Below are 17,684 nucleotides of genomic sequence, written 5' to 3' on the forward strand. Positions count from 1 at the left end.
CAAGGAGAGAGCTGAGATACAGCTAAGAGGAGCAAGCCGTGTGGAGAAGCAGTCCTGCAGCAACAGAGCCAGGCACAGACAGCCCAAAGAGTGCAAGCTGTGCTGAGGGGCAGTTTTGCAGCAACAGAGCCAGGCACACACAGTCCAAGGAGCGCAGACCCTGTGTTGAGCAGCAGACTGGCAGTGCTCAGAGAGCCAAAAGTGACAGAGAAGCACCGCAAGGAGCTGGAGACTGGCAAAGCAGCACAGCCTGCAGCTGGGTGTGGTGAGCAGCTGGGACCAGCAAAGTGCGGGGAAAGGCTCTGGGCAGGGAGATATCACCAGCCAAGAGGCCCAGCAGGCCAGACTGGGAGAGGGGTCTGGCCACTTAGAGCTTGAGACTGTGTGGTCACTGCCAGAGCAAGCGTGTCCTGCCTGTAGCCCCCCTGCAGCACATGCAGGGCCTCTAAGGGGCCTATAAGGAAGAGACTGTGGACTGTCCTTACACTCTGCAGGCTGCTGTTTTGATGTCCCTGTGCTACAGAGCAGGACAGTGTGTTCTCATTTAACCATTCTCATTTTTTCTTAATCTTTTCTCTTTAATCAGTTGATGTTTAATAAATTGTATTTGCTTTGAACCTCATGAAATGATCACTGGGCCAAGAAAGCCTGCAGTGTGAAGAGAGCACCTCGGAGTGCACCCTAACTCCTGCCCCTAGTGACTACAAGGTCGGGGATTAAGCCCCAAGAAACCTGGGCCCAGCCTTGTTGGGGTTTCGAGGACTCTGCTACTCAGGAGCTTGGAGGGGGAGCCCTCAGGATCAGGGAGCCGTGGGGTAAAGGAAGTGGGAGCGAGGACTCAAATCCTTTCGCTGGTCCATTTCACCGGGGTGGTATAGAAGCCAAGAAAGTTCCCCACAATAGTGGGACCATTCCCCCGCTTACATAATGTAATTCCAGTCTAGATGATCAATGACACAACTTTGTGAAAACACTGGACTCCAAATCAAAGGGAAAGAGGTGTCACTGTACAGGCTTGTTACAGAGTAACAATCCAGTTTTATGTCAGTAAAAAGATGCTTTTAGGAGGAGAAACTGACCAGGCCAGAACTAAGAATTAGCCCTCAAATTTGTCAGCAGCCACAGACCAGTTAAAAACCTTAACCCTCTGGCCTTTTTTGACTAGGATTTAAAGGTAAATTATTAGAACAAATTGTATAGCACATTCTAATATGCTCTATAAGTCCCGGAGACAAGGAATATTGACTTTTAAATATGCTAAACTGGTTGAGTTATAGCCTTGATTTCAATTGACCAGCTCATTACTTAATGAAAGTCTACACTACCTAATATACAGTAGATTGTGGGAGCATGTTGGCTGGAATATGTTTAATATGTTCCTTTTACATTCCCTTATATTTCAGTTAAGAAACTCTCTGGCATGGTTGGCCAGCTTTTAAGAGATCTGGTACCTGGCAACCAGATTCTTCCCTGATGTATATGCTTGTTTAACAAGATAAAATGGAATGAGAAGTGTTTGCACACAAACTTACAAACAGAAATACTCATAAATTTCACCAAAATAATTTGATGTCACTGCATAATAGCCTTGTAATCACTGTTTCATCACAGAACTAAGTGGACCATCATATTAATAAGAAAATATTCTCTAAAGTTCTTATCACTATGATTTATTTTAATTACTGTAATTAAAAGACATAGGGCATTATGTTGCTTGGGTATAATTTGTAAGGCATAACAACGACAAAAACCCTTAAAAAACCTCCAAACTCAAACAAACAAATAACAACAAAAACAAAGCCAAAATGGTTGAGAACTTAAACATTGGATGGTAATAGACCATCAATTCCAGTGGTGATTGAACTTGGAGATGTTCTAAACTAGGAGAGCTCTCAATCGTGCTTGTAACTGCTTCAATCTCTACACATAAACTTAAACATTCTAGACTTCAGGAATGAGCTGCAGACAGAGTGACAGTCTTGGAATTTTTATAACATAGACTCAGTGGGAACAATTAGACTATTGTTGAGGTTTTTTTTTTAAAGTTCTACCTTAGCTTAAAGACAACCTACATGTATTTGGTTAATCCTAACGTCACCGAACCAGCACATAACAATAGCATGGAAATATACAGTGAAGTAAAAAGCTCTTGGCAGACTTTCAGATGTTTAGGTTTTGTTTGATTAAGATTTTGTGGGTAGTTTGTGGTTTTGAAGAAAAACAAAGAAAATGTAAGCCACTTTCTGACCTGTTTTAATAATGATTAATACGTGTAATGCTAAGCAAAACTGAATTAGCCCAAACTTCTCTGCTGAATGTTCTAAGCAGTGTATGCATACATATGTGTGTGTGTGTGGTAGTGGTGGTGGAAGGGCGGGGGAGGAAGGGCAGGAAACTGCTGTAAATGGTTCAGACTGGAAACTCATGTGGTCATACATGCTTTTCTGCATGACTGCCTTCAGTGCTTGGTTCGGTAGAGTCAACTGCACTTAAAAACTTTCATTTTTCACAGCCTATTCACAGTGGTCTTCTGATTTTGGTGTCCTAAGCCCAAGGGGATGCAGTTGTCTTTTAAGTCATAGCACTGGGTCCAGGAACAAAGAGATTGTAGCTGATCCTATAGCAGACTCACCTTGTGCAATGAGGTGTAACAGTTAATTTGAACTAAGGACTTAGTTCAAGTTAATGTTTGACTGCCGCGTGTAGCCGCGGGCAGTTAGTTCGGACTAGGGGGATTTAAAAATGGCGCCCGGACGGGAAGATGCAAATAAAGCCCGGGATATTTAAATTCTAAATATTTAAATATTTAAATTTTCACTTGCAACATCGAATGCATACATTAGCCTCCCTAGTTCGAAGTAGGGAGCTAGTGTAGACATACCCTCTGAGTGTTGGGCTGGGCTAGCATGAAAGTGGAATTAATGAGTAGCTCAGCACTAAAAATTCTGTGGAAACCTTATCACAAAGGGTTACAGCTACAGGCCATTGAGAAATAAACGCTGCCTGTAATGGTAGACACTTGAGAAACAAACAGAGAGTAATTAATCGGGGCAAAATCAAAGGCAATTGATATATCCTGTCTTTTATTAAGCTTTGTGCAAGCCGGTGTTACTCCAGTCAAATCCATGGATTTTCAGTTGCTGACGCTGGTGTTCGAATTTGCTGATGGCTCATATCTCTTTCTTTCTGTAAGCAAATGAACTGATATTGGCAGATGGGGCTGGCAAAAGGGAGTTACTCTATTCAGAGACACTTTTTCCATTTGTAAAAATGACTCCCCAGTGCTTCTGGAGAGCAAGTCATAAAACCTCCGTGTTGGCCTAATCTCTCAAGAGCGAATAGATGATTAGCACTTAATCATAGAATTGTAGGACTGAAAGAGACTTTGAGAGGTCATCAAGCCCAGTCTCCTGCCCTCATGGCAGGACGAAGGACCATCTAGACTGAGGACATGAACAGAAAAGTAAGATGACCATTAACAGGCCCACTCATGTGGTGGACAAAGGGGACAACTGCCCTAGGCTCTTGGCTGGCCGTCGCCAATACTGTGGCAACTGGAGCCCTAGCCAGCCCTTTAAATGGCCATTGGCATGCTGTGTGGTGCACTCTAGGTGGCTCTGAGGGCTGGCTGAGAGGGAGGGTTGGCGACAATGCACCGTGCTCTGGGCAATGTTGAGGGCTCGCTTCCCCAGCCCTGCCCCACCCTGCCTCTTCCGCCTAAGACCCTTCCCCTTCCAGAAGGACAGAGCTGGCCCTTCCTCATACACCTTTCCTAGGGGTCCGGCAACCATAAACATGATATCTGATCTTTAGTTAGCACTTGGGGGACTTGAGAGAGGTGTACCCTGGCCTCCTCACTGCCCCCTTTCTTCCTCTGTGTGAAGTGGAAGAATTTTTAAAGGAAGCCAAGTTAATCAGAATGCAAAGCGGGACTTGTCTAAGGCTCTGCACTTCGAAACACAGTTTTTCCAACACCTTTGGGACATCCCGTCCCCTTCCTCACATTACCCAGACCATTTTTCTTGCCCTCTCCAACATGACTCAGACTGAAGTTAGAGTCTATGAAACATCAACATATTTCTTATGATGAGCTCCCCTGCTGCAAAGGGCTTTCTCTCCGGGACTTGTACTTGATCATAACAGTAATGCTGAGGCTGCGTAATAACCAGCAAAGCGCTGTCAGCTCTGATGAAATAGCATATGCTCTCTTGCAACAAGGAGTTTTTAAAGAACATCCTTCTCTCTGGGCCTTGATGGCTTGCTGCAGGCATAGGCTGTGTTATCTTTCTTCATCTGATTATCTTCCAGCCAGTTTTCTGAAATGTCCCTCATTGGAAAAAATGTTTATTGTTCATGATCAGATTAGGGCCTTAATATGCAAAATAAATACGTAAAAGTGGTAACAAGTAAATGGTGTGATGTGTGTGTGTATAGCATATGGATGTGGAAACAGTATGGACAGTCATTGTAACGAACAGAGCAAAATCAGTTAGGAAGCCAACATCCTAAGGCTTCCATTGGGCTTTCCCAGTGCAGATTTCTAAGGCCATGTCTACACTACCAGGTTATTTCAAAATAAGTTATTTCGAACTAATAACTCCCAAAATAACTATTTTGAAATAAGTTTATTCTTCTTCACAAGCAGGAGTTATTATTTTGAGATAACAAGCCCATTATTTTGAAATAACAGGGTTGGTAGTGTGGATCCTTGCCTTGTTATTGCAGTATAACTCCCCAGTGTAGACTTGCCCTAAAGAATGAGACTACTCATGTAGGTAAAGTTTTCCTGAATGGGACTGCTTGCATAAGCTACTCACATGCTTAAGTGTGTGCATGGTTGGGGCTTTAGACTGCAAGCTTCTTTAGGAAGGCAGCGTGGGCTGGATTTACAATGGAATCCAAGTGCCTGAAGACACATGCATTTCCTGAAGTGCCTAAGTAGGTTACATGGCTAACTCCCTTTGATCCTACTAGGTGCCAAAATACCTTTGAAAATCTGGCCCTGTGTACTGCTGCCTATTAAGTACCACACGCCTTTTTGCACTAAAGGAATAAATAATAATAATAATTAATACAAATATATCATTGGTCCCGTTCTTGCTCCCGTTGAGGCCAATGTCAAAACTTCCAGGGAGTCCAGAGAGAAGGGAATATATTTTGATGAATATTTTCTGTGGATAAATGTGGACAGATATTATTCAGCCAGTTCCAGAGCTGGTCAAATAATGAAAAATATTATTAGACAATTTATTTGAGGAATAGAAACATTGTTCAGAAAATAAGAATCAGCCATTCTCTTGCATGTTTACAGAAGACAGCGGTGGCAGTGAGAAATGACACATCAATCATCTGTGCTGATAGTCAGTGTAAATTAAGCTAGCTCAGAAATGGAAGTTTCCAATACCCTCAGGGGAGTTGACAGCCATGTTCCTTGGTTGGACAAGATGGGGGAGGCCCAGCTGCATGCTCCCAGAAAGGGTGGTGCCTCAGGTAGAAAGGATGGGGGCAGAGCAGTGAGCATGGCATGCCACCCTCCCCCTCCCAGTGGCCTTCAGTGCTGCCTGGAGTGGCTGCATGGTGCTCTGGCAGCAATTTAAAGGGCCTCAGGCTCCAGGCCCTTTAGAATCGCTGGACCTCAGGGCAATTGCTCCCTTTGTCCCCCTGCCAATGGCCCTGAATTCCCTTTATCCATAAAAGTCAGAAATGATTATGTAGGGGCACAGGGATGAATGTTCTGCACTAGGCTAAGACCTGGTGTGAGTGCACCTTAACTGATAACAATGGAATTGAACCCCTATGCCACAGGCTTAAATTTGGCCATCTGTCCATAAATTCACTTAAATGTAATCTCTAGCAATGGAATGCAACATAATGTGGTGAGGTCTGGAAATGCCCATGCATCTTTGCCACAGACAAAACCAGCTTCTTTAAAAACCATATTGAAACAAGCTATTCTTTCTTGTTAATGGCATGGGCTGGAACATAGAAGCTGCTATGATAATTTTTGTCAGAAGTCAATAATTGCAGTACAGTTTGGCATTTATCTTTTAAGTTCACTCTCTAAACTTGTTTTGCAGAAGGCCCTGTGTGCTGTCGCTGGAAGGCACTGAGTCAACAGGAAATCCCCTAAAGGCTTTTCCTCAAAGTCACTTTATCCTGCTTTGTCAGATAAGAGCAGACCCTTTTATTGTTTCTTTAAGATGCAGTTCTGAAGCACCAGATCTTAAAATGAATGAAAGTGCAATCAGCTGCTGGATATAAAGAATCAAGCTGATGTGCTCACATAAATTCCCTTCCTGTATTTATTTCATTTTCTAAGGCTGGGATTTTCTTTGCTCGTGTAATGGTAAATTTTGATAATCCAAGAAATAATCCAAATGAAATGTTCCATTTTAGTTTCTTAGTAGTAAAATTAGAAATGTTACCCATCTTGCTGTTCTATCTACCCTGGCCAAGTGGCAGCAGTATGCCCTGCTTCTGTACAGATGCAATGACAGGAAAGCTTCCTTGGGTATTAGCACGGTTTACAGAAGTTGGTCCAATAAAAGATATTTCACCATCTGGGCTCAGGCAGCCCTGGCTTTCAGACTTCCACTCAGAAATTCATGGGATGTGAACAGGGGAGCTGGAACTGTTTGGATGGTAGGGCACTGAGTGCTGTTAAACCAAACTATAAACCCATCGATGGAAACCACTTCAAACCAAGCGCTGCAGCAGCATCCTCAGCACACATATTTTTGGCACTTGTGTATATAAGGGGCAATATGGAGAACAGTCATGCCCTGCCTCCTCTGCATCTATTTTTTCTCCACCTCATTCTCTTTTTTTCCCTCCTAAAACCCTGATCCCATGGAACACCAGAAAGAGATGCTTATGTTTAGTCCCAAGTTCTTTGAGTCAGTGGTGCCCTGCTCTGGAGGCTCCTGCAGCCAGAGTCACTTGTTTTAGTTTTACCTTTGTGTAAGTGAAGAGGGGAATGTTGCTTTCAGCCTATAATTAAGGCAGCAAAATCTCCCATTGATAACAATCTATACTTTATTTGGATTAGAATTAATGTCTGGACTGTGTATATCGGGGTGGAGAACCTTTTTTTGGGTTGAGAGGCCCTGAAAAATCAGTTGGGAGCCGCACAAAACTGAGAAGCTTGGGCTTGGGTCTCCTCCCCTCACAGTGGGGACCTGACGCTGGCATGGGGCTGAAGCGCCAGCATGGGGAAGGGGCCCAAATCTCGGGGACTGGACCAGGCAAGCCAGGAGTTGGATCCAGCCCCTGGGCCTTACATTCTGCTCCCGTGGTGTATATGGAGAATAGGATTTTTTTTTTGTCACTGAAAATGGCATAGCTCAGTGCATTGCTGGCTCTGATTTTCAGCTAAATAAGCTTGAAAGGATACAGTACTGTGACTGTCCCCATTGTTTGCAGTAAATTAATTGAGATCACACACATTTGGCTAAACCCATTCATTAGCTGGACAGGTTCATTGCTGCACAGCCCACTGTGTTTTACTTTGCTGCTGTTATGGCAACTAATACACCGTGCTGGATATTTTCTGTGTCAGCCCCACTTTTGTTCTGATCCAAATACTGTTCTGGCGAGGTGGGATTTAACATGCAATAGAAATAACCTGAGCATCAGAGCATGCAGGGAATATCCCCAAGGGAGCTAGAGTGTGTTACTCTTTGCATTTTGCCTGTGGGTACATAGGAAATGCCCATTGTTTATAACTAAATGAATGTTACAGTTTAGAGATAAAATGAGGTATAGGTCCCATTTTGTTCCCAGATTGTTTGTTTCATAGTTGTGTATATTTTCCAAATATATCAACTTTAACTGCTTCTCTGCAGCTTATCCAAAGAAGGTCTGAAAAGATTCAAGTAAAACTTACCCTGAAGTGGAGAGATCTTTCCAGAATGCTTAAGGCCCTCTGTGTGGCTGCACTAGGGTGAGGGGAGAATAATGGAAAATACTGCAAGAGGTCATTTAGGGCTATCCATGATAACTGCCCAAAGGACACAAAGGTTAACACTAACTCACCATTGTAAAGATCCATCATTACCATACCCAAATTGGCTACGTCTACATTGGCATGAACTTGCGCAAGAAGTCTTTTGTGGAAGAGTTCTTGTGCAAAAACTCTTCCAGAAGAGAGCGTCTACAAAAGAGATGTGCTTTTGCGCAAGAGCATCTGTGCCAGTGTAGATGCTCTCTTGCGCAAGAAAGCTCTGATGGCCATTTTAACCATATGGCTTTCTTGCACAAGAAATTCATGTTGCCTGTCTACACTGGCCTCTTGCGCAAGAACAGTTGTGCAAGAGGGCTTCTTCCTGAGCGGGAGCATCAGAGTTCTTGCGCTAGAAGCCCTGATTTCATACATTAGAACATCATTTTACTTGCGCAAGAACTCACGGCCAGTGTAGACAGGCAGCAAGTTTTTGCTCAAAAGCAGCTGCTTTTGTGCAAGACCGCACCAATGTAGAAACAGCCAAATAGTATGCAAGCACATTACCCACCATTTCAACCTGTAGGCTGAAGTATTGGATACAAGAAAAGTCCCTGCACCCTTTCCTCAATTGTGAGGTTGGATTTTACTTTCAAGTCTTCCTAACTCTTTAGACACATTAATGAAAATAAATATCCAGCTCTTGTATAGCACTATTCATCTCAAACCACTTCATAAACTTGCAATGTATTTTCCTCACCAAACATCTGCAAAGTACAGAAGAATTAGCATTAGCCTCATTTTTATAGATATGGAACAGAGTGGCTAAGTAACTTGCCCAAAGTCTGTTGCAGAGCAAGGGAATGGAATATGGTGTCCCAAGTTCTATGATACACCTCTAACCACTGGACCATCCTTGAGGCAGACAATGTAGAGAACAAGCGACCTTATCCTGGCAGTAGCTGACATCTGTTATTAATGGAATTATTATTTATTTCCATAATGTGCATTTTCTGTCATAAATACAGTTTCCTTTTTTTCCCAAGCTGCTTTGTTGCCCAGTGTCATATTAGAGTGTTACATCTGGTTGCACCAGTCACATTCTGTTAGACAACAGAAAACAATCTGACTTGGTGACATTTAGTGGTTAATTTGAGGAAAGCTGTTTTCTTTTAAGAAAACAACTGCCCTTCCAAATAAATAAAAGTGTGAGCATTACAGAAATTGTGACATGATGAGAGAAAAGCCTCTTTCGATACTAAACCTTAAAGGTCAGGATCTGCTACTCAATTCTTGTTTGCAAATAAAATAGCATGCTACCAGGTGGTTGTCAGAAACCTCAACAACCCAGACAGATTTCTGACAAATAATTTTGACAGATTTCACCAACTGAAAAGCTATCTTGTTTCCTATTTTGTCTTTAAAATGCTTTCCCCATATTGACAGTTATAATAGGAGAAAAGTAATAGAATTAGAAACTCATGCTCTTAAAGGAATTGTAGCAAGCATTATATTTTTGGTCTCCTTGGAATTTATGAAAAGGTAGCAGCTTAACTTAGTAATTAGTATTTTCAAATTTATGACACACAAAACCGCTTGTTTCCCTATTGCAGCCGTTTATCTTTGTGAATTCTTAAAAAAATTAAAAGATAGTCTATGTTGTTCTCATGTCATAGGGGCTGAGATTTCCTAATTTAAAGAGGATTTTTACCAGTGAAATGTAATTGGGGAATCAAAATACAGAGCTGGATTTTTGCATGCAGAAATGGTACTCTTTTCTGTATTCCCTAAATGAGAAAACAACTCAGTGCATGCACACAGATTAGAATTTACACATAAGCTTTGTGCAAGCATACAACATGGTTATATGCACCAATCCAGACAGTGCAAGTAAATTAAGGTATTTGCCCACTTAAACTAGGATTTGAACAAGTGAGGTGAAATTCTGGCCCTGTTGAAGTTAATGAGAGTTGTGCCATTGACTAGAATAAGGCCAGGATATTATCTTTGGAGTATACATTTCATTTCTCTGTAAAATTTTTGCACCTTTATCAATAATTTTGATCACGATAAGCAGCTCCTTATAGGAAGCTTAGCAGAGGGATCTCAAATGCCAAGCCTGCGGGGCAGTCTTAGCTGGAGTGATTGCACAATTTGGCCCAGGACTGCTAGTGGGCTGGGGAGATAGAATCCTGTGAGTTACTGGTCCCTAAGTTGCACCCCTTCCTGTCATCACCCCACCCTCTCTCTCTATTGCACCCCATCCCGAGCACGCAGCTTTGGGAATTGCTGGAGGGGCCTGGTGCCATGCGGTCGCACCTCCCCACACTCGCAGTGGCAGGAGCTGCAGGGGAAGCAGAGCGCACTGGGTGGGCTGTGTAATAACTTACCATGCACTGTCAGCTCTGGGGCGGGGCTCGGGGTCTGGTAATGGACAGGCCTCCCACTGGTGCACTGGGAGTCCCAGACCAGATTGTACAATCACTCCATCTGGGACTGGAGTTTGAGACGCCTGGCTTAGCAAATGGAGACAGCAGTTAAAAGTTGGCAGAATTTAGCCTTAAGGAAACCCTTTTTAAAATTCAAATATATGCAAATTCCAGTTTGTTTACATTGAAACTGTTCAGTGGGGGATCGTCTTGTTAAGAGATAATTGTATATGTGCGTGGTAAGTATATGTACCATTTAAAATTCAAATACTGAATGTAGAGGTCATTGTAAGAACCGTATGTACCTCAGCAAATATGAAAGAATTATCGTGCTTTTATTCACTCCTCAGTTTGCATGAGTATTTGGAGCTGCGCCATCAGTTACTTTTGCAATTAGCATGAAAAATGCCAAGATCTTAGAAAGCAAAAAATGTATCGTTTTTATTTACTCTCTCTCTATAATACCTGTTCACACAGAAGCTTATTTACATGCTACAAAGTCAGTAATGCTAAGGGAGATTGACATTCGATTTGTCTACACTGCACACATTTATCAGTGGCACATAGTGTACATATGCATGTAACTTTCCAGGATGGGTATAAATGGCATTATAGGTGGTGAGGCACATCTCAGGCAGGTAAAGACACACCTCAAGAGAGTGGTGCGTGACTACATGCCTTACATAACTCTTGGGCCCACTCAAGATATGCCTTCCTGTCCACATGGCTATTTTTGACAGTGCAGAGTCCTGCTGTCACCCCACTGCTAGAGTCTTATGGTGGAAAAAAGCTCTAGTGCTTAAAGGCTTAGACTGTTCCTTGGTGCTGCAGCCTTTTCCCACAGTAGAGAGAGACTCTGGCAATGGCGTAAAGCTGATGAAGGGGATTTCTCTCACATACGTAGTTCCACACCACAGTATGGGTGGGGCTTGTTTTTCACTGCTACCTGTAGTTACACATTCACTACACATACATCATCTGAACATCACTGTCACTATGAAATAGCCAGAGTGTGGTCCATTCATAGCCAAAGCAGAGAAAGACATTTGTCATGTGACAGGGTATCAATCTGTTATAATGTGGGCCTGTGCCAGGTAACTAAGGCTAGAAAAATTTAAAAAACCCGAACAATAAAAAGTCAACACTTTACAGTGGCTATGTCTAGACTGCAGAGTTTTCCAACTCTGCTGCATCCAGGGATGCAGTTTTCAAAAAAGCAGGTGCATTCCTTCAGCATCCCTGTATTCCTCTCGGTGAGAGGAATAAGGGATGTTCCGAAAGAGGAGGGTTTGCTGAAATTTGGCCCCGTGTAGATGGGCCAAATTTTGGAAAAGCCTCTTCCGAAAAAAAACCCAGAAAAAGATACGCAAATTGGAAAACACAATTTGCATATCTTTTTCCAAAAAAACCTGTCAAGACTGCTTCCCCACTTTTGCACGATGAATGCAGAAGTGGGGTCCTGCAAAAGTACCCCAAAAACCTTATATTTCCAGGCTTTGGTATAAAACTTCCCCCCAAAATCTTAAAAACCTAGATTTTGGGGATAAAAAATCCGCTACCACCACCCAAGTAATGGTAAGAAACCCAGGGAAGAGATCACTTGGAAAATCTTAGCCCTAAGGTAAAACCAGGACACAACAATTAACCTGCCGGTTTTTAAGCCAGTTCCTCATGGGCACTGGCTCCTGCTTCCCATCCTGGCTGTCTCTGATAGGGTATGTCTACACTACCACCCTAGTTTGAACTAGGGTGGTAATGTAGGCAACCGGAGTTGCAAATGAAGCCCAGGATTTGAATTTCCTGGGCTTCATTTGCATCTCGCTGGGCGCCACCATTTTTAAATGTCCGCTAGTGCGGACTCCATGCCGTGCGGCTACACGTGGCACGGACTAGGTAGTTCGGACTAGGCTTCCTAGTGAAACGAGGAGTAACGGCAGTTTGGAATAGGAAGAGAAGAAGCATAAAAAATCAGCATAGCCTTTGAAGCTTCGATGCGAGACCAGGATATGCTGGCTCATCTGACCCTTGGTAAGCTGAAAACATAGATATGAGAAAGAATGATTAAGGCAATAAGCTGACCTCGAGGCTGCGAGAACTGCCCTGGCTGGCACCTATATTGATACGATCACACACAGTTGTCCCTGGGAGAGGAATCTCCCACTGAGAAAAGAATGCCCAGTACTCCCAATTTAGTTATCTCTCTTACAAGTGTAAATTAAGTTCACAACTCCCTTGTAAGAACTGGCATCACAAAAGACAGACCAGCACCATTTGACATCACAGATAAGAAAGAGAAATACGTGACCCCCTGGGTATAAAAATGGGTCCAGCAGCACACTCACTTTGAGCGTCAATCTACCATCTATCTGCTGGTCGGGTTAGGTGATTGACTTCCCGAGATCCACGGGGACGCCCACCTAGTATTTTCGTCTTTCTGAGGAATTGAGGGACCGATCCTGGCCTGACACGCTGGGACTGAGCGACGCAGAAGGGGGTAAAAATTGTACCTGTATGTGTCCTTTTGTTTTAGTGCATGCATAGAATAGAGCTCTTTAAAGATTAAGCTGTCACTTGGTGCTATTATTTTCTATCTTCCTTTTTCCTATGTAACCATAAGATCTGTATTTTCTAGCAGTTAAGAAATAGAGTAATAGCCATTGTAACCATATGATTTATAAGCTTGTTTAATAAACCTGTAACTGTTTAAGCTTTAACCTGACTCCTTAAGTTGCTGTAACAGAACCAAGCACAATTTAAAAGAACTTCAGCCGGTAATAAGGGACAGGTATAGGGAGAGCTTGGGCATTTTGGATCGTGTCACTTCCAGAGGACAGATCCATTGGGGCATCTCTCAGTCTTCCTTAGGCTGCCCACTGCGAAGGGATCCTGTATCCTAGCAGTTGAAATCTGAGATGTAATAAGCTCTTCCTATAAACTCTGGTGCGTCTGTCAGCCTGTTGGCTGCCCTCCGTGACAAGATCCCGGTCCTAGCGGTAAAGACACGGACGTTAAACTTCTTGGGGTGCCCTTCAGCCTCCTATGCTGCCCGCTGCGACGGGACCTTGCATCTCAGCAGTTGAAGACTTGGGTGTAACACACACACACACACTGCCCTGAGAGTCGGCTGACAGAATTGGCGTAGTCGGCAGGATTGTGCTATTGGTTCAAATACAGCAGCATGAAGCCAGTCACGATTGACATGGATTTTAGCTGTATAGAGAAAGAGTTTGCACGAGAGGGATGGGGTAACCTTAAATGGGACAAAGAGATGTTAGAAAAAAATTGGGGACAATCAAAGGAGATCTGGGAACAGTCTTGTAACTGGCGAGCCACTTGTAAGATCAAAAAGGGAAAAGGGAAAGGCCCTTGCATCTGGCTGTTAAAGGAAAACTGAGCTAATAAGGGTTAAAAAGGAGAAGGCAGAACTGAGGAAACAATGTCAAAACTTAGATACCTGGGTGCGGACATTAAGTAAAGACATGGAGCACCTACAGGGGCGGCTCCTCCCAATGTTAGAAAAAGAAGAGATTGCACGTAGAGAGAGGTTAGAAGCTAAGCCACGAAGCATTAATAGAGCCAAAGTAAAAACTGCTCTGTGGTTAGATCCAGATGATTGGGACGGAGACATCTGGAATTCCTCTGACGGAGAATCAGTTTCCTATTCACCTAACGAAAGGAAAGCAACCCCAGTTCAAATGAGACCAGTTGTCACCTTTAAAATATCAGATGAGAATGGAGACTCAGTCAGGAGGAGATCTGCCAGCCCAGTAGCTCTGGTCAGCGCAGCCCAGATCTTGACGGGGGAAACGGTGCCACTCAGAATGAAGGATCCGGCCACCTCTTGGCCGAATCAAGTAAAAATCACGAGATTAAAATTGATAAGAAAAAGAAAAGGGGCCGAACCCAAAAGACCACACGGTCCTATAAGCCCGCAGAGCTATGGGAAATACAGGCAGAATTTACCAGAAGATCTGAGGAAGGAATAATAGATTAGCTAGTCCGTATATGGGACAGTGGAACTGGACACACGTACTTCTCCTCCTCAGAGTGCAGTAGGCTTAATCTGGGTGCCAGAGTGTTTCTCGGCCGCCCAGACGACCGAGGCCAAAAAACTCTCTGGATTTTAGCCTAATTTAAAAGCATTGTTGTTTAGACTTACTAACAATGTCACTAGGGCTATGTCTACACTGGCGCGATCTTGAGTCAGAGCTATGCAAATAAGGCTAAGCGTGGAATATCGCCGAGCCTCATTTGCATACCTAATGAGCTGCTATTTTTGTGGAAGAGGCTCTTGCGCAAGAAGGAGCTGTCTACACTGCCCCTTCTTGTACAAGAAAAACCCTCTTGTGCAATGCTGTTACGCTGATTATTTTCAGGAATAACTTGTGCGATCTTGTGGTGCAAGATCACACCAGTGTAGACATATCCCTTGTGTTTATATACAACTGAAATAAGCATAGTGCTTTGAGGTTAACATATTTTGACAAGTTTCAGTGACAGTTAGACCTGGTGATATACAATTCAAACTTTTTCCTCCCCATTCTCCCCACAAATTTCTGATGATACTGATTTGCTTTCACACTGTTAGTTAATATGCAATATTCTAAGACACAGGCATGCATATAAAATGAATAGTCTCCTGCTAATTTTTCTAAGTTTAAAAAAAAATTCCTCCCAACAATTTCAGCACCAGATACTACCAACCTTGTATTCTGAAATTGTACACACTCTTGTATATTTGATATCTTTTTGGCTCACACTTTGCGTCAATAAGAGCTTATATTCATCAGCCATATTGTTAATAAAACAAAATATGAATGAAATTGAAATTTCATGGCAGATATTGTAGGTGTAACAGTTACAGCCTTCCTAGCTCAGTGAGACTCACTTCTTAAAAGTATTTCTGATTGGTTTGTGTTCTAGCTAAGCCAGGAAAAAATCCTGAAAATTATGAACATGGTGAAAAACAAAGAACTGAACATTGAAGAAGCTTTGGATTTGGCACATGCAGAAAAGGAAGCAATGAATTTGGTGTTCCCAATGGTAAGACCTCTCACTTTTAAAATATATTCTGCAATAATTTCAAACTGTTTTTATGTCTAACACTCATATATGCTGGGCCAGATCTTGGCTCCATTCCAGCTGCTTTGTGCCATTCTGGAAGTGCATAGCAAATGCAATGGGTCTACTTTCTGGGGATTCCCTCAGTAGGGGGGGTCTTTGAGAGGGGTATAACCACTATAGAAACTCCCGTTTTAGACTTTATAGCTGTAAAGATACGAGATAAGAGCTGTAAGGATGACTGTAGCAAAAATTTCAGGCTGGGCTAATGCATCTCCTTAATTTTATAGCACTAAAGAGGTTGCGTTGATGTGAGCTAGTACAAAGGAGAAGTTTGTGTTGCAGAGGAAATCCCCCTCTATTATACTATATTATCTCTAACAGGATATTTATCTAGATTATGTGTTCTAGAAATAACTCATAATAAGTGGTTTCTTTGGTACTGCCCACAGTTCTATAGTCTGTGATAATTAAACTAAGAGGTAAATCAAAATGTACACAGCTATAGCCTCACCCCTTTGGAGCACAAATACAGAGTAAAATCAGTTGCTGTACATGTGAAAGGGCAATAGCTAAGTTTACAGGCCAGGTGGTAAATTGTGCACCCCAGCATCAGTGGGCGGTGGCAAATGCTATTTCTCTAGTACAGCGGTACTCAAACTTTTTGGGCTCTGGAGCCCTTTACATGCGTAAAAATTTATGCAGAGACTTAGTGGTCCACTGATTGTATGTGTTGTACCTATCGATGTTTCCAGTTTGTCAACCTCACGGAGCCACTGGAGATGTCTCGTTGAGCCCTGGGGCTCCGCGGAGCACAGTTTGAGAAACACTGCTCTAGTAGTTCTACTTCATCCTGTTCAGTGGTCTGATGATGAATTTGTCCTCCTATGAAGGTTGATGCCCCTTTTGTTTGCTAGTTTGATTAAGAGGCTGGCTACACATTTATGTGGTTTTAAATGCATTTAGTAGAATTCTGTGGTCTCCCTTTCCACTTTATGACCTGTTCTCAATTCCGTTTCTTTCCCTCCCTTGCTCACTTCTTCTGCCTCTCGTGATATGATGTTTAGCTCTTGTCACTTCATTAGGATTTGTGGATGCTTGGCACATGTGAAGATTTAGCCCTTATGGTGGTATAATTCTTCCCAGTGCAAAGGTCCTGACAAAGCCTCTGGCACAAGTGACATACTATGCAGAGGGGGACTTATCTGGAGAGTCTTCATGATTTTCACATTAACGTGCATTGAAAGAATGTAAGGTTTTAGTTAATATCAATAATGTTTTCCAGGATTCACAGGACTGGCTGACTGGTTCACAGTTCAACTTCAGTGTCTACAAATACAAACGATATAGGTGGCAGAAACGGATTTTGCAGGTAACTTCATGAATACAAACTCCTGCCTCTGCAGAAATACTGCACACACTATATTTTGCATAAATGAAAATGTGGGTTTAATACACTCCAAAGTCCAATATATTGCCTGAATTAAAATCCAGTGGAGATGTTTGAAATATTAAACTAATTCTCTGCCTTTTAGACCAAAAGTTCTATGCAATTAATATCTGATTCATCCTCTGTTGGAGAATTATAACCTGTAGGCTATAGGATGGACTTGAAGATCTAAAACATCTTTCATCTCTAGCTATTGTGCTCCTTGACAAAGATATCTGATTGCGAAAGGTTCCCTTTGCACACCGTTCTTCATTTATAAGTTGGCACGTAAAGAGTGATTATACCCCTTTAAATTTTCTTTGACAGCACATCTCTTTAGCAATGAGCTATAAATCCTACCTGTGCACTTTAGAACTAAGGGAGAGATTTTCAAATATGCCCGCAGGACTTAGGAGCCCAAGTCCTATTGAAAATCCTTTATGCGTTATTGAAAACCAATGCCCACTGTTCTGATCTATGGACCATTAGTTTAAAATTTAGCTATTTAGTGTCTAAAACATTCAGATATTTTGAAATCATGAATCAGATTTACTGATCAACTTAGTTTGCAACAGCTTTGCACCCTGCAACACAGCGAACTATATGGCTTTTTCCCTCTTTGGTCCTTGACTGGGCCAAGCCCTTGTCTGGTGTAAACAGACAAAGCTCTTATTCATGCCTCATTGTACCAGCAAAGCCTTGTGGGCTCAGAAGGGATTTGCACAATATGTCTTGGGATGAAGTAAGCCTAGTCAGAATAATAGGGCTTGTCCGCACACAAATTATTCTACTTTAACTACACTCTATTCCTGTGCAGGAAGGATAA

General features: G+C 42.6%; 1 protein-coding gene across 5 annotated transcripts in view; it reads left to right on the top strand.

Moving 5' to 3' along the window:
• The window catches only part of LOC102457221 (uncharacterized), a 137,959-nt gene that overhangs the window by 71,779 nt on the left and 48,496 nt on the right, over positions 1-17,684 (top strand). For all 5 annotated transcript variants that reach the window (XM_075901164.1, XM_075901165.1, XM_025187914.2 and 2 more), the window contains 2 exons: positions 15,292-15,411; positions 16,715-16,801. In XM_075901164.1, the coding sequence (XP_075757279.1) occupies positions 15,292-15,411; positions 16,715-16,801 (207 nt within the window). The remainder of the gene's footprint in view (positions 1-15,291; positions 15,412-16,714; positions 16,802-17,684) is intronic.

Source organism: Pelodiscus sinensis, chromosome 18 (assembly GCF_049634645.1).
Source record: "Pelodiscus sinensis isolate JC-2024 chromosome 18, ASM4963464v1, whole genome shotgun sequence".
NCBI lineage: Eukaryota > Metazoa > Chordata > Testudines > Trionychidae > Pelodiscus > Pelodiscus sinensis.